Genomic DNA, 18,072 nt, shown 5'->3' with positions numbered 1-18,072 from the left:
AGGTCAGGTTTAGTAAATGAAAAAATCCCCCCCCCCCCCCCCCCCCGCCTCCCCAGTAACAGCCTGAAGCAGAAATACGTCCAGGTGTTGCCTTTCCAACAAACCTGGGGGCTTCACTGTTGTGGCTCATCTGTGGTGGTGCTGCTTATTGACCATTTATTTCAAACCCAAGCTTTCTTTCCCTACTATTCACAGTATGTACATTTCTACTTCAACACACACATTTTTATTTCACGAAAAAGCACACATTTTCCCTTCCCATTCTATGCCCTCCATTATTTCTATGGACTGCCTCAGAGCGTTAACTGTGGGGAGAGGTTTCCTCCAGAATAAATACCTTCAGAACCTTGAATTATTCCTTCAGAATAATTGAATAGAATAATAAAATTAAACACTTAAAGATTTATGCATAACCAATTTCAGAGTGCATACATGCACTTTCTGTTCATGCTCTTCTATCAAACCATTAACAGCAAGGAGCTCTGTCCAGTTCAGCCTTTAGTTCTCTGGTACTCGATGGGCAACTGAAAAGTCCTAAGATCTCACATACCAAAAAAGTAAAAAAAAAAAAAAAAAAGTTGATACATAGTTGTAATTTTTCATGTCTAAGGACTCCCTAAGAAAGCAAAAGCAACATCCCCAGGAAGGGACATCGCACGTAACCTTATATGAAATAAACTTAAAAGGACGCATTTCCGCTGTGACACTGTATAACATTTTTTGCAACCCGTTTATGCCTAGAAAGTTTATGCTTTAGCTGTACTTGTCTGCTCCAACCCAGAGAATAACTTCCTGGATTCCAGCGTGGGACGTGGGACGCTTCATTCATTTGAGACTTGAAGTTATTTCTTCTTTCATTTCAAATGTTTCATAAAAAAAATAAATAAAATAAAAACCAGCGCTAAAGCTCAAGAAGACAGCAGTGCAGAGCCTCTGAAATTGTTTTCTTTTTAACAGGAAGGTCATTGACTGTGGCTTGGATATATAGTTACTGTATTTAAAGCTTTTTCATTAAATGCACTCACAACAATAAACTACTCTCCAACCAGTCCAGCTGTTCTGCTTGTGAACCAAACCAGCATGCTGCAAATATTTATGAGATTTCATGGTTGTCCATACCGTCCACATCTCATGTTCTCTGACTTTGTTTTGCTTTTTAAAATAGAATGTATTCACTAAACCCGAGACAGATGCACCGCTAGCAGTTGGGTATTTGAGAAAAGTAACTGCTCTGTTAGCAGCAAGGAAGGGATAAGCAACACGGCTTAGAGGTCAATGCAACATTTTTGAGCACCCCTAACAAAAATGCACAATGGGAAACGGATCGGAAGGTTTTTTAAGTTGTTGTTGTTGTTCAAAGCATCTGCATAAGGGATAATTACCATCACACACAAACAAAGGAGATGCTGTTGTAGCTACACTAATTAGACAAATGATAGCTTAATACGCTCCCGCATACCAACAAGGAAATGCACTCTGTCCCTTCAAAGAACAATAACACGTACAATGAGCTGGACCTTGCGAAATACACTATAGAAGCAGAGGTGATACGGTGAAAATTCAAGTTTCTACAAGAATTATTAAATAAGAAAAGCCTCAGATGATTACACTGTGCAACCCTATAAAGGCATTGCTTTAGAAAAACAGTTTAACCTTTAAATACTAACAATAAAGGGAAATAAAAAATACAGAACCCTCGAGGAAAAAGACTCAGCATGTGATAAGCTCATTAAACATCAAGTTTAATGAAAACCTCATTGTAAACAGCAGTGGGATACCTCCTCCCCTGCTAACTGATTCAAATCACGTACAGTCCTCCCCAGGGTCAGCTCCAAACGGCGCTGGACTTCTGCAGGCTTTGTTGTCGTGAGGCATTGTAACAGCAGAGTGCTCTGCACCGACAGCCCCCACCATTTGTTTGAAGCAGTTCGCCAGCGCCAGCAAACAACATAAAAGCAAACAAACGAATATTCACACAGCGCAGAAAAGACCGAGCGGATTCCTAAAGACATCACAATGAGGGAAGCTCTGATGCAAACTGATTACCTTTAAGCAACTAAGCCTTTTTTTTTTTTTAAATATAATTAAATGTCATAGTGCTGCATTGTTTCCAGGGAAAAGACAGAAGTTTGTGAGAAAGCAGCAGCATAAGATTTCCTTTTTTCCCCTTTAATGTATCACTCCTTCAAATAGCGTAACCTCGTCAGAAAGCCCAGCTGGTTTGTGGTGGGAGCTCTCACACTTCAGTGGCTCACACCGTACTTTCTTAAGCTGTATAGAGCCCTATGCACATAACATCAAGCTCCGATACCCCAGGCTGAGATCCTTCACACACACACACAAACACAGCCCCATTCCTATGCCACAGTGTTACTCTCCTCTGGATTTTCCTTCGTTATAAGCAAAGTTAAAGATCGATTTATCTCATGCAAACGATTTGACCATGGATAAAAGACGCCCACTTCACACACCCTTACACCACACTGGGTTTAGCTTGTGAGATACAGCCCAACATTGCAAAATTTTATCTTAACCAAGAGATAAAGGTAAAACTATCAGTGTCTCCTTTGTTGTTGTTGCTCAATTTCAGACCCCGTGTCATATTCTGATACCACATAAAAGAGTTGTAAGCACCTTTACGTACCTCAGCCTTGCATTAGAGATGCCACTTCAAACATGCAATTGAAGTAACAAGAAGTTTTAAAACTTCAGCAGCTTTTGCTGTGAAATGGTTCCCATTTGGATCAAATACTTACAGCAGAGTTGTTACCTCCCGCCCCACTGCCAGCAAACCATCACGGGTCACACAATACTTGTGAGAGCCCGAGGAGCGCTCCAGCATACACAACCCAGCACGCCCCACCCCGGCAGGCTATAAACCCACTGCAGCACAAAGTCACACAGCAAAGCCAGGCACTAAACAGCAGAGAGAGAGAAAAAGCAAAAACAAAAAACCAACCCGATAACAACAGAGCTGACGTTTTAGCAACGCCACGCTGCCTTACCCGTGATTGTTATGGTCCCCATCATTTTTAAATTACACTAATAATAAGAAACTTCCTTCTCACAGTATGCAGTTCCTGATATTTGTGGGTCTGGAGCAGCCTCCTGCCTCACCAGACGCGACGAGCAGGACAGACCGAAGCCGTGCTCCCACAGCCTCTCCCCCTCGGCAGCTGCTCGTGGTGGAGGACCATTCCCTCCTCAGCTGTTCACTGCACAACCGAGGGAGCAAAAAGCGACTCGGGGGTGGGCTGGGCTCACATGGTGCGCCAACAAGGAGCGGGATCCCTCCCCTCGCCTGAGCCAGCACCAATTGCCGGCTACCAGACCTCATGTGAGGCTCTGGAAGTGTTTGGAGACTGCAGAAGTGCAGTTTAACTATTCTCTTTCCATCGCTTCACTGCTGGCAATTAACGTAATTATGCTCCCAAATATTTATCTTGCTGCTTTTCACTCCAAGCTGGTTTTTTTGTTGTTTTTTTTCCCCTCCTTGAGGAAGAACTATAAGCTTCGCACTAAGAAACAACCAGTTTTTGAACAACAGACTGTTTCAGTTCCAACTTTTGAAACACCTTTCTGAAGCAGCCACACAGCATCCAGGCCAAACTGACCCCCCGGTACAGTTACAATAATTCTACATTGGGTACAAATATTCTGCATTGGGTATCTCCAAAGCTCAGCTGCTGCCCAGGTGCTCTGCCAGCCATGCATAGCCTGTGTCTGTGTCCACCAGCACTTCCCAATTAGCTTCATGTGACAGCAACTACCGTGATGAGCTTTGCCTCTCTTCAACAATCTGCCACAGACTCAAATAACGGCCCGACTGAGATGGGGAGCAGGCCCACAAGAAAGAAGAAAAATCTCAATTCCTTCATGATAAGCAATTATCCCTGTTGCCACAGTGCTTTATTTCTGATTTTAAAGAGTTGACGAACAAGATGGGACAAAGAAATGTAGAATTCAGTGATTCATCTCTCTCACTGGAGACAGAGATTTTTCTGAATGGAGTGTGTAAAAGATACTTAACCCTCCACCCCCCCCACCTTTATTCATCTGCTTAAGCTCACGTGGACCAGACACTGCAGGGACCAGAGGGAGGATACAAAGAGAGATGGATATCTGAATGTAGCATTCACTTGAAGAACCAGCTTTGTCAGTTCTTTAACAGTTTTTCCTCTCTATGGATGCTGTTGTCACCAGCTATCGATACCATGCGTTTCATCACCTATAATCACCTGCTTCTCACATCTTTTTCATTATACATCTTAGGAACGCAATTTCTGTACACCTAAAGCTACAACTCATAATCAAACAATAAAAATTACTTTGACTATTAACTTTAAATTCATGCCCTCTTAAAGGCTTTTTATTACTTGATCCAGAAGTCGAATAACATGAAATGTACTGACACTATTTCAAATCACTGTATAATTTCTACTCCTTCACGACTTCGAGTACCTTCTCTCATCCCTGACCACTTCAGAATAAGATTTTAAAAGTGAAAACAGTGTTTAACATAAGCAAAAGAGAAAATACATTACATCCCAATTGTACAGTGCCCAAAGCCTCTACCAAAAGGATAAAGAATAAGGTGCAAAAGCTTGACATAAGACAAAATATGGAAAGTCTTCTATTGGAATATCAGCAATGGCAATTAATGTAGGAAAATAAACTGCCTTTACAAGAATTCAAAACCCAGAACATATGAAGGGCAACACAATTGCCACAAGCTGCTCCAGAGGCTGACACTGAAAAATGTGGTCCCTCCTCCCTTCCCCCTCCCCTCCCTCCCTTGCTCCCTCATTCCACAGCATTCACTGTCTGCTCTGACCCAATCTCCCCCACCACCGCTTTGCTGAGAAGGTCAGCCCACAGCTGGCTCCTGGCAGCTGATGCCTCCCAGTGCTGGAAGGAGCAGAAACAAAAGCCTGGCAAGGAACAGAAGAACAAGCAGCATGGTGGCAGGGCAGAAGAGATTCCCTGAGGAGAGCATATAGGGAGTACCCCTCCAGTAACACACATTCATGAGGTCAAAATGCAAATCTGATTAAAATTGGTATGAAAGAGAGCTTTAATCAACAGAGAACCAATGGACAGCTGCCTGTCCCTTCTTCTGAGTTCAAAATAAGTTTTTCAAAAGACACCTGGACATGGTTCTGGGCAGCCTGCTCCCAGCAGCCCTGCCTGAGCAAAGCCTGGAGCAGAGGGCCTCCTGAGATCCTTCCCACCTCAACCAGTCCATTATTAACACCAATTTAATTAATGAATGAATATATTAAAAATATAATTAAAAAAACCCAAAAAACCAAAAAAAACTGTGAAAGAAGAGATAAGTCTACACAGCATGAAACACTAACACAGGAAGTGGAAATTGAACTGTTCTTTCAGGCAAATGCTCAAGACATTGATAGCAAACAGAGGCACTACTGGCCTGCACTATGGGAAAAGAAGCACACCAAAGGCAGGAAGGATGGCATCCTGTTCCACCGACAGCCTCAGTCCTAATTCATTTTGTACCCAAACTCTGACATAAAGAAAATGCATCCCAATAAAAAAACACTCTAGAAGCACTTGAGTAACCAAGAGATCACCTGAGCAACTACCTATTCGCTATTACATGGCCAGTTGAGCCTCATGTCAACTTCTCGCTCTGCTTAGCATCCAGCCTCTAAGATTAGCCCATTAAACACAGGTATTTACTTACCACTTGCTGTGAGCGCCTCTGCATGCTGTCCAGGGGACTCTTGGACTGGCGAAGTCACCTCTGGCTGCTGCCCAGTCAGCTCCTGGGGTGTCGTAGCAGCTCCCGGCTGCTGAGGCTCCTCTTGCAGGACTTCAATCTCCAAGTCGTCTTCATTAATATCAGGTACAGGTGAACTTGCATCTAAGGCCTGGACAGCCACAAATGGTATGAAGGATGGTAGCAGAGGAAAAAGAGGAAGAAAGAAAAAGTGTCATCAATACTAAGTTAGCTTTTTTGTATAAAACATTGTTCTTCCTTGTTCATTTTGGGTAAAGGCATGCACACAGAATCACAGACTGACCCGGGTTGGAAGGGACCTCAAGGATCATGTAGTTCCAACCCCCCTGCCTGGCAGGGCCACCAAACATACACCTTTACTAGATCAGGTTGCCCAGGGCCCCGTCCAACCTGGCCTTGAACACCTCCAAGGACGGGGCATCCACAACCTCCCTGGGCAGCCTGTGCCAGGGCCTAACCACTCTCCTAGTAAAGAACTTCCTCCTAACATCTAACCTAAATCTTCCCTCTTTCAACTTAAAACCATTTCCTGCTATTGTCAGCCCTTTCAAAGAGTTTACTCCCCTCCTGGGAGTAAGTTCCCTTCAGGTATTGAAAGGCTGCAATGAGGTCACCCCGCAACCTTCTCTTCTCTAGGCTGAACAAGCCCAACTCCCTCAGCCTGTCCTCACACATTTGGGGGAATACTTGTATGCTTCTGTGTAGCATCATTCCTGTTTTAAGATTATTAAATTCAATAAATCAAAACACTACCGTGAGAAAAATAAAAAACAGTCCATAATATGGGGCTGTTTATTGTACTCCTCTCCTGTTTGAAGTATAAGGAAGAAGCAGATCTTACAAACAGTCCTACAACCTTGTGTAAAAGTATGTTTCTAGTATATCTTCTAACACAGAGGAAAGCTTTGGGATAACATGAATCTAGCTAATGGAAAGATATTTTTCATGCTTCAAGATGTCTGGCACAGTTGCTCCGATATATACAAGATTGCTCCTCTGCTGATGTGCTTATCTCATGATCATAAGCAGTACAGTTACAGGAAAGAAAAAAAAATGAACTATTCAAGACAGAAAGTATCTACATAAATCCCATGTGGAAAACTAGGATTAAAACTAGAGTTCCAGAGCCTCAGTTACTAGGTAGAGCTCATTCTTAACAGAGAAAATGAATCTGCAGTATTTCAGGACCCCACACTATAATATTTGAAGGTTTTTTCCTAAATTAGTCACTATGAAAAAAATCTCTCCTTCAGTTTCTCTATCTGATAGATTTTAATACCCTCCAGAACATCTATAGGATTGTCATGTAACAAAGGAAGGTGTTTTTAAAATAAAAACATACCTAAACAATTAAGTTGTGTTGTAATCATTTAACACAAAACAAAAACAGCTCCCTCCACATGCACTTCTTTACCGTTTGTTTAATGAACTAGATTTCCAACTGATCACATTCCCTTCCAACAGAAGCCGTTTCAACTAATTAGACACATCCCAAACCTCTGCTCCTGAAGTGCAAGTTTAAAGTTCCTCTGGTGGAAAAGCAAACCTTAATTACATATCATTTTCTTATTACTCTGCTGTATTCCCAAAATAATGGCATTGAAGACTTGTTAATTAAGTGAGGGAACCACAGATGCACCCCATCTTCCAATGGAACGCAACATCCAAACACTTGAAGCACCAAACTGGGATCAGAAAGATGACACACTCTTGAGTATCTTCAATGAAAACACCGCTTTAAGAGATTCTGAATGGGCAGAGCTGTTTGTTTATTTTTATTAACTATTGGCCTGCTGCAGTGAAATTCCAAATCAACACACAACGTGCCAGGGAAAGGGCTTCCCACTTATCTTTCAGCTACCTTTACATGTGCCAGGCTAGATCTAAGCAAAGTGCCACACAGGCAAGGAACGTGCATTAGGGTTCCCAATCTCCAGTTCAGAAGCCCTTAATTAAGCCAAATTGTTTCCACCTGGCGTTGCTGCACTCCTCAAAGCTGCCTTTCACAGCCACATAATCCACCTCAGGAAAAAGGACACCATTATGCATCGCTGCCAATACCACGGATGGAATAATTTGGCTTCAGAGTTTTCACATGCTGAGACCAGATATTAAATAGAAGAAATACGGAATGGCTCAACACTCAGATTGCACTCCCACTTCTCACATCATCCTTTTCATAAATCTAAAACACAGGAACTCAGAAGGAATAAAAACGCCACGGCACTGAACAAAGGGATGTAAACTCCAAGTCAATCTTCTGCAATTGCAAACAGCATGAATTGAACGCATAACAACCAATTAAAGACTACAGATGGTGAAACACAGAAAATAACAGACTAATTTTTAAATTGACTTGGGACTCTTCATTAGAAATCTAAAGAAGTTGTTTATTTTTTTAATTTAAACATACATAATACATTGCAGTCATTTGTTCTTTTTAAGACTGCTACTCCTGCTAACACCAAAACAACCTTAACTTTACTAGTTCTAACTGCACTTGGCTAACTGAAGATAAATCCATGGATGGGTATCTCAAGGTGACACCCTCAGACTTAGCACCAGCAACTCTTTGAACTCACAGGAAAAGCAGGAGCTCTGAGTACTTTAGCTCTCCACACCTTGTTAAAAAATGCCTTTGCCTTTCTCTTCACATTTCTAACAAGCCACTTAAAGCTAGACATATATAAGTAGTATTATAGAATGTCCTGAATTGGAAGGGACCCACAAGGATCAATGAGTCCAACCCCTGGCTCCAAACAGAACCACCCAAAATCAAATCCTGTGCCTGAGACAGTTGTCCAAACACTCCTTGAACTCCAGCACATGGGGCTGTGCCCACTGACCTGGGCAGCCTATTCCATGCCCACCACCTTCTGATACAGCCCTTTTCCCTCATCCCCAGCTGCCCCTCCCCTGACACAGCTCCATGCCGTTCCCTCGGGCCCTGTCGCTGTCACACAGAGCAGAGCTCAGCGCTGCCCCTCCGCTCCCTGTGAGGAGCTGCAGCCGCCATCAGGCCTCCCCTCAGCTCCTCTGCTCTGGGCTGAACAAACACAGGGATGTCAGCTGCACCTCACAAACCTTGCCCTCCAGACCCTTCATCATCTTTTAGCCCTCCTCTGGATGCTCTGTACAGTTTTGCGTCCTTCTGTTGTGGTGACCACACATGCACCCAGTGCTGGAGGTGAGGTCACACAGCACAGAGCAGAGGAGACAACTCCTCCTCTTGCCTGTGGCAGTGCTTGGTCTGATGCACCCCCCAGGGTACAGCTGGCCCTTCTGGATTGCCAGGGCACATACACAAATCACAGAATTCAAATAAGCAGCCAATGTGGATCTGTGGACCCCGTAAGAAGACAAGAAATATAGGAATTAGGTACCTCAACGCAGTACAACTGTCTCCTTAAATCAAACCCACAGTGAAATCAGAAGCTATTATCATAGTTAATAATCCCCCAGTCCTTAATTTATTCTACAGTTGCAATGAATTTAGGAAAACAGTGACTCTGTATTATTTAAAATAGACATGATCAAAATTCATAAGTCACTGGATCTAGTAGATAACACTTAAGATCTGTCAAAAACAACTATATTTTCCTGTACAAAGAACAGTTAAGATCCCTATATTTCCTTCTAAACAATACTAAATGCTAAGACCAGAAGCAGTTTTTAAACTATCAGCTGGTAGAATTATAACCTGTATTCTCTCTGTACACAAATTAAGTTTTGAAAGCAGAACACATCTTTCAAGTATCTAAATATTTGAAAAACCTCAGTAATTACAATTTTGACCAGATTTGCAACACAACCCTGCCTGCCCTTTAAGGGTGCAGTGACCACTTTAGCCCAGCCTCTAGAAAAAAAGATTCTGATGTGATTCTCAGCCACTGGAGGGCAAATTTAGATTTCCAAATCAAGTGGTCTATTTGCTTACATAAAATATCAGAACTGATAAAGCAAGTTAAAACACATACAAGGGAGAAGAAAATATGTACCTTTTGGAGCGAGGTGGGCTTGTAATATGAAGGGAGACAAGAGCAGTTAGGTTAAAAAAAAGTTCCTATTCTGAGAAAAGTTGTTCAGGCTCTTTATTGAGGGTCAGTGCAGTCTGTCCCACTGCATTAGCTCCTGAAAGAAACTAATTTCAATTTTCACTCACATTAACTGCTTCATTTCTCTGCAAGGATCTGAAGCACGGTTTAGACCAATTATCTCCAATTTACTCCGCTGTGTTCCTAATTCCACTGAGAATAGTGATAAAGCCTAGTTGAATATACAGTCAAAGTTTAGAGAGAGGGGTGAAAACCTTGAAGATAAAAGTTAGAAGTATTGAGTATCTGATTGTTCAGCACTTTATTTACCTACAAGTAGAGACATTACTGTTGGTACATTTATTAGTATTTATCAGGTTTCCCTGGCATTCATTCATAGCCCTCCCTGGATTATGAATTAGCTTATGAATGTGTTGTCACGTAAATGCAGGAAAAACTGAAAAGACCTGGTTATCCAGTTCACTGGTCCTTCTGTTTGATCACTCTCAAAACAAAGAGCCATCAGTGATGGAACACTTTTGCTTCTGTCATACCGCTTCTATGAATCATGCAAATAATTTCTGAAGACATCCCTCATACCCTCAGCAAAGACAGAAGCCAAGCACTGATGCACAGCTCATCAGACTAAAATGAACACAGCTTGCTGACCACATCAACCTCATCTACAGTGGTTTCTGCTCCATTGTTTAGATATGGAAGTCTAGTGGTTGGGCCCAGCATTAAATGTATACACCATTAAACATCTATAAATATAATGCAAAGAGCCACATGAGGTGTGGATTAACAGAAGATCCCTGATGGCTTATTGTGTGTTAGAGCATGCTTCACACATTCATTCACTAGTCTGAATGGTCTAGCACTTCCCAGCCTCTTCCCCCACCAGGAATCACCATCATTCCCAACATACCAGACCCAATCATTCCAAGGATTCCTCACACCAGGCCAAAACGTACCACAGTTAATTTTGCCTCATTCTGTTAATCCTGCTACAGAGATTCTACGTTAGATTATTAAAATAGCCCGATCCAGCTGTCTGAACAACTGAGCAAACTAACGTAAAGGGCTCTAATGTTTTCCCAGAAGTTTAATCCCAAAACTTTGAGAAAGCTTACAGTAGTTTGGTCAACTGAGGAAATCAGCTCCTTACACAAAATGATTCACTGAAATGTCTGTAAATAAAAATACTTGGGGGAAAAAAAAACCCCACACATTAAACACAAAACAAAACCAATCTTCCCCTGAATGTAGGTCATTCCAGCTCTCTGTTCACAGCAGGTTGTCTTGTTTCACATTAGCTAAGGATTGGAAGTTCATGGGACATTACAAGTTCCACATGGAGATAACAGAAGGCCCTTATTCTATAGGGCACATATTTAATCACAGTATCTTTTTGTTTGTTTGTTTACATCTCCCACAGATGAAGTCAAGAGCCTTTTCCTTACCTTTTACTCCCACAGAATTATCACCTTCTGTTCTAACTCTCAGTCTGACTTAGTTGTGACATATCCTTATGGATGATTATCCTCACAGCTAAAATAAAACTGATGGTTTTATTCCCAAATCATTTCTGCATTCCTTTGGAGACTTGTAAAGGAAGTGTTACTCCCAGACTGTCATTCTGGTTCATACTCTGAGCCTGAATCAATGCATGCTCCTTCCTAGGTCTCGCACCTCTCAACTCCTTCTGCATAACCATCCTAGGATACAACTAATGCAGCACCCTAACAGATAGACAGGTAGAGCACAAAGCAGGCTTCCGTAACTGAACACATGGCTTGCATTTCCAACCAGAATGATTTCCAAAGACCACACCACTCCTCTTTGCATCTCTTTAGCTTCTCCATCACATCAAACGCAAGCTAATTGCCTCAGCCTTCAAAGTGCCCGACACTCCCTCTGCCACCTCCTTCTTATCTCCTGTATGATTAGGGGTTATTTCACACTTTCAGTGGATCCTCGGCACCAATTTCCATTGTGCATTTTTTTCAATTAAGCACCTTTATGCCTCTCTCCAAAGCTACCCCACAGGCACAGGCGGAACTCCAAACATCAGCACACAACGACATCATTACCTTCCTTCCAGGTCTGACGGAAGCACTCTAGAGAGCCCTGTAGCTCACCTCTGGGCCAAACGCTTCTAACTCAATTGCTTTTTAATTGCAAAGATGCCATTTAGGGAAGTTCCTCTGGTACTTGATTAAGTTTTACTATCACTAACGTACAACTTACTTGTATTTTCAGGCAGGCTCAGCCCTGCCCTGTCACCAGCACACAGTTGTTAAAAGAGCAGATGTATGTCAGTCACAGCTGTTATTTGTCATGCATGCAGACAATAAGACATTCTGACATCTCAGCTGGTAACCTCTTTAGAAGAGACAGTTCCAAATATTTACTGTCTAGCAGACAACTTGCTCTCATTACAAGGCAGGTAGCGTAATCAAGTTACTGCTCAGAAATGGGAATTATCCAGAAAACACAGTTTGAATGAACGCTGCTCTTGAGCGGAGGCCCTTGCATGGGAGCAAGCCAGGAATTCACCACACTAGATTTTAAAGCCATCAAAATTCCCGCAGAAGGTTATCTTTGCCAAACTCCTATTTTGCTGCAAGAACAGCTTGTTGCTCTGCCAGGGTTTTCTTTCTGGATTCTACCTTTAAATGCTTCCCAATGCAGAGGCAGGTAGCTGCTCCAACACGGCCCTCTGCTTTCCCAGCAGGACCACAGAAAGAGACCTGTACTAAAATCAGTACCTGGGACTTTGAAATGTGATAAAAACAGAGTGGATAACACATGCTCTGTCTGAGATGTCAGCAGCATGACACAGCTCTCTTCATACTGACCATGCAACTTGTAGCAACATTCCTCCCACAGAGCTTGAGGGCACCACTCCAAGGGGCAACAAATCAGCTCATCTTCCCACTCCCTCTTTGGATTCTCAGCATAGGAACAGGAAGCCAGACAAGAGGAGCATCCCTGCCATGAGCTCATCCATTAAATATGATGGTGCCATTGCTGCAACCAAGAACAGTGCCACATACATCACGCCTGCTTGCTCCCTTCACCTGCTGCCTCCTTTGCCCCAGCAGCCAGCACCTTGCTATAATGGTGGGGGGAACGGCATTGCCAAAGAAAATGAGCAACTTCCTGTGCTGCCTATCTGCTGAAGGAGCTCACCTAGTTCCAGAAGCCACCAGGGGAAGCTGCAGGCCTCAGGCTGGGGAGGAGACGGGAACACAGGGCCAGCAGCAGGGCTATCTCTGCTTAAGTCCTTCCTAGGCCAAGCTTTGGTTCACCATGCTACTCAGGACAGAGTAGCAGACAGGTTCAGCAGCACTGGCAGAGAGAGCCTTCATTCCTCTCTTGCCCCACACACTCAGACAGGTGTTTGCCTCATCCTGGCTCTGGGTCTCAGCTGGGCATGAGTCAAACAAATCCAGTAATACATCAGGGAACTTGTCCAGTGCAAAAACCCTCCTACTGTTTCCTGAAGGGCTGATGAGTTTACTTGGTTTATGGAAACAAGGTGAGCACCAGTGTGAAGCAGGACCACATTGCTTGGGCCATAGCAGGGAAGATGGGCAGGGGATAAAGAAAACAATAGGTGAAAAGTAGTATTTCTGCTGAGAGGGCCAGGAAATACCTAGATCAGATGAACCTTCTGTGGGACAATGCCCTGCCCACTAATTTCAGCAACACTGTAGGCATTGCTGCACAAACCCAATGAATTCAGTTCAGATGTGTGAATGGGCTGGTACCTCCAGCTACCTGCCACACACCCTGCAGAGGAGCATCCCACAGTAGGGTAGCTGTGCATGATAAGAAACTACTACAAAACAACAACAAGAAAACAGTCATCAATTTCAAGTCCCACTATAATGCTGGGTTGGAAACTCTGAAGCTGCTTTATGGGCAAATAAGCAGCAATCTGTGAAAAGTTAGGGTGAGCACCTGGGATCCTAACTCCTTCAGCCCAAATTTAATCTGCAGTGCTTACAAACCAGCACCCAAAGGCTCTCAAAATCTCTTTCCTGCCATGGTAGCCCAAATGCTTCACACGGCATCTGACATCTCCTGGGCTGCAGAAGTGAAACACAGGCCCATGTGCTCCCCCTTGCAGTAACCAGGACACCTCGAGACCTGGTATTCAGCCAAAGAGTCACATGGGGATAACAAGGCAACGTAAAGACTGTAAATTTGGGCCTTTCTCAGAGAAAAAGCAAACAGGTTTTCAGCTAGTGCAAAATAGGACTATTATGAAAGAAACTTGATTAAATATTCCGCGGTGTTTCAAGTGATGAGGAAGCAAAACTGCCATGAAATTTTACACTGCCTATTGTAACAGTTGCCCAGACAATGTATCTGTAATTCACTTGCCAAGGCTCGCTCAAATTGGATTATGTAAAAGCCAGTTTTCCAAATATTCCATTCAAAAGAGCTGGGATGAGTGCTTTAATGTCAAAAGCACCAGAATGGAGACCATCCTTTAAAATGACACCACTGCTTCTTTTTTTCCCCTTTGCAAACACATTAGCTCTTTGATAGATTTCTCCAGGGGCACGGCATGATCTGGTGATTTTCACGTCCAGAGGGCTGTAAGGAACAGCTATGAAAAACTGTGCCATGAATCTGCATGAAACAGTCTCGCTGTGGTAAGAACAGAATAAGGGAGATATGAAACAACAACAGTAACAAAAAAGTAGGACTTCATTAAAACTTTGATTCAATGTAAGAGAAGACAAAAACAGCTGTTCTAAGAGAAGCGTAGTCACAGAACTTCTTACAGCAGCGATACGCAAAGAGAACTTCCTCACCTTTAATCAGCTTGAATGATAAAACTGAAGTGTTGGAAAAGGCTCTTCCTAAAGAGCAGATGATATAAACTACAGTATTTAGAACCAATCATAGCCTGCCTCGGAGAACAGCATTGATGGCATCCCCCTTTTCTTGCCTTGGTCCCCGTGACTGGGTAAATGCAACTATGAACATTACGGCCCTCCTCAAAGTCAGGTTATCTTTGTTTTAAAACAATCACTGCACCCAAAGGCTCACCCTCCAAATGCACCGCTGTCTACATTTCAGCATTTGAATTCTAAAGCGGCTCAACACAACTGCTAAATATTTTGTTAACCAACACCGATCCCTACTGCTTATTTGGTTAAAAAGAGAATAAAATAAATCTTGGTTAATTTAAAGTTCATTCTCAATGCGGTTTTCAAATCTGTCAAAACACGCACAAGGAGGTCTAGTGGAAGCCAGGAACTATGGGAAATTCAACTTGAAAGTTAAATCTGAACCACAAGGTCAAAGAAACAAAGTCATAACCCGTTCTCAAGCTCCAACACACCCACACGCCCGCTCACAGAAACTTGGAGTGCTCCGAGGACCCAAGCTCAGATCAGGCTGCGCAGCGGACTCCGGGCATAACGTCGCATTATGTCTCCCCTAACAACTAACGTCTAACCCCAACACGATGCTATGTAAACACGTAGATGCACATAACCTCCCTTTCAGTCCCAGAATCCCCTCAACACGCCTATTCCAGAGGGATAAATGGGTTCATTCATAATCTATTTTTAAACACCAGACGTTTTAAAAGAATTTCTTTCAATTCTTCAACGTCTTTATTTAAAATAACACAGGCTCGGACCCCGATCCCTCCTCCCCGTTGGTTGCGGGCCGCCGCCGCCCCGCTCGCCCCGACGCTGTGCCACCGCGGGGAGCGCCGCAGCCACCGCCCGCACCGCGACCCCGCGCCCCCCTCCACGCCCAGCTCCGCTCGGGTGGGGGGGGATGCGGCGGGCCCGATGCGGGACTGGGAGCGAGAGGAGGGACGCTTAAGCTGGAGCCCAGCAGGGGAAACTTGGTGGTGCGGGGAGGGTCCCTGCTGCAGCCCCCCCGACGCGCCTCACAGACGCATCCTCGAGAGATATGGGAAGAAAAAAAAAAAAAAAGAAAGAAAGAAAAAAAGAAAGAAAGAAAAAAAGAGATGGAATAGTAAGAAAAAAGGCTGGGGGAGCCCTGGGTACCACAGCAGCGGCCGTAGGACCGCAGTCAGGAGGGCTCCCAGCACAGCACTGCCCCGGCTGGGTGCGGCCCTCTCCCCCCGCAGCCGCACACAAAAGCGCCGCCGCCACCGCCCCCCACCCGGCCCCGCCGCTCTCGCCCCCCGCCGCCGCCGCCGCGAGTTTTATGACTGCGGCGCTGTCCGTGGCGCAGTCCCGGCCCCACCGCAGCCCGCCCGGCCCGCAGGATCCCGCCGACCCCGGCAGGTGCCCGCCGGCGCGCAGGAAACTTTCCCCGCGCTGCGGAGCCGCCGCCCGCCTCCCCCGGCACCGCACCGCCCCGGCCTTACCTTGGCGGGCTCCGAGGGGGCGGCGGCGGCCCCGTCCTCCTGCGGCGGGGCGGACGGCTCGGCGGAGCTGCCGGCGCCCATGGCGCTGCCCCGCAGAGCTGAGCGGAGAGGAACGGCAGGGGCTCGGGGGAAAAGGGGTGGGGGGTGGCGGCGCGGCTGGGAATGAGGGAGCGCGGCTCTCCGCGAACTCCTTTAGGGAGCGAGAGGAGGGAGGGAAAGGGAAAAAGGGAAAGAAAAAAAAAAAAAAAAGCGAGAGGGAGGAAAATCACCTCCGCCCCTGGTCCCCCCGCCCGTCTCCCGCTTGCTCCATCACATGAGCAGAGCCCCAGACACGCCTTGCAGCATCGAGCCGGGCTGATAAGGAGCGGCGGAGGAGGAGGAGGAGGGGGAGGGGGGCAGCGCCCTGCCCGCCGCCCGGGGCCTCTCTCTTCTCTCCTGGGCACCGCCGGGGCGGGAGCGCTGCCCGGACCCCAGACCCAGCCCGTGGCCGCCTCGCGGCGCTGACTCAGCTCTTTTACCTCCCCCTCCGCCCACCGAGACCGAGTCGGCGCCCGCCAATGCCCTCGGGGTGCTCGGGGCTGGGGCTGCCCCGCGGTGGGCTCGGGGCCCCTTCGCCACCAGCGCCCGCGGGTTGACGACCTCAGCCGTACGGGCTGCCAGGGGCATGTCCGGGCTGCGGCTGATGCGGAGCAAGCAGGGACCTATGCCTTAGCGGGGTACCACGCTGTTGGCTTTCTATTTTTTTTTCTTTTTTTTTTTTTTCTTTTTCCATGCGGCACAGGTTCTCATTGATTAATTCCTGCTAGACTGCATGGCGAGCAAAGCAGGCAGCGTGATAGCTTCCCTCCCGACCCAAAGACACACACACACACGCTGAGCCCCACTTCCCTGTGCCACAGTGATGGGACCAGCATGCACAGAGCAGCACGCCCATCCAAAAGGACCCCCAGGGAAATGACACGTACACTGCGATAAACCAACCACGGTGTTGCGGAGGGAGCCCCTCCCTGTGAATCCCCCCATCCTCCACTGAGTTCATAGTTCAGATCCGAGATTGGGGACATTTTCCTTTAGAAAATGTGAAGCAATCCTCATCCATTGAATCACTGGGTCATTCAGGTGTATATATATCTATATTATATCTTTATATTCTCTTAACAATCCTCTCTGCTAATTGCCTGCTCTCTGCACGTGGTCAGCTTTTTACGTAAAGCAATCAGGCCACACCAAGTCATTGCATGACACAGCCACTGCAGCAGTACAAGAACCTTGTGGAGCCTCAGCAAGAACCAAACTGCTGCTGGGGATGGCACAGGAAGAACCAAATCACTCCCTTCAGCCTAGTCTTGCTCACCCTCATATATATGCATAGTACCAAGAAAGTGTTGTCCTAAGGCTACCTGTCTCTCTAACAGTTTTTGTAATCTTTCATTTGTTTATTTTTTCCTCATCTTCAGAAAATTAATACTAGTGCATTTCTTTTAAAGGAGAGCAGGAAAAGGGAGTGAAAATTGATTGTGTGGTTGCTTGGTTCTGGGAAGTTGAAGTGAATCTCAAAGCCATGGCCGGCCCCTGGGAGCAGCTGCACGCCAAGGGTAGAATCCATCTGAGTAATTCCCAACATTTCTGGCTTCTGAGCCCAGAGACACCAAGCCCTTCTCACTTCTGGTGCTCATGTAGTGCATTGGTGCTTGGAAGTGCTGTAGATGCAGATGTATTCCAGACTGGGCCTACAAGATCTTTGTAGTAAACTATCACTAATAATGTGCTTGTGATGGCAGAACCAAGCCCACAGCAGCTTACAGGGCCACCCAAAGGCTAGCCTGTCTGCTGGGTTCCCCTCAATTGCAGCCCTGCTGCAACCCCAGTAGCTTGTTGGGCTTGGAACTGAGGGAAAATTA

The 18,072-nt window shown here is 45.5% G+C and overlaps 1 protein-coding gene across 4 annotated transcripts in view; it reads right to left on the bottom strand.

Moving 5' to 3' along the window:
* Positions 1 to 16,502, bottom strand: part of AKAP12 (A-kinase anchoring protein 12) — a 31,588-nt gene extending 15,086 nt beyond the window's left edge. Inside the window, exons 1-2 of one of the 4 annotated variants that reach the window (XM_015858138.2) lie at positions 16,172 to 16,502; positions 5,708 to 5,894 (exon numbers count right to left, since the gene is read on the bottom strand). In XM_015858138.2, the coding sequence (XP_015713624.1) occupies positions 5,708 to 5,894; positions 16,172 to 16,252 (268 nt within the window). In that variant the 5' untranslated portion in view covers positions 16,253 to 16,502. Of the gene's footprint in view, positions 1 to 3,005; positions 3,258 to 5,707; positions 5,895 to 8,848; positions 8,888 to 16,171 lie in introns of those variants that run through there. The other 3 variants (XM_015858139.1, XM_015858140.1, XM_032443339.1) reach the window with 3 other exon arrangements.
* Positions 16,503 to 18,072: the final 1,570 nt, after the last annotated feature.

The sequence above is a fragment of the Coturnix japonica genome, chromosome 3 (genome assembly GCF_001577835.2).
Source record: "Coturnix japonica isolate 7356 chromosome 3, Coturnix japonica 2.1, whole genome shotgun sequence".
In the NCBI taxonomy this organism is placed as follows: Eukaryota; Metazoa; Chordata; class Aves; order Galliformes; family Phasianidae; genus Coturnix; species Coturnix japonica.
This window is presented reverse-complemented; position numbering and strand designations above follow the sequence as displayed.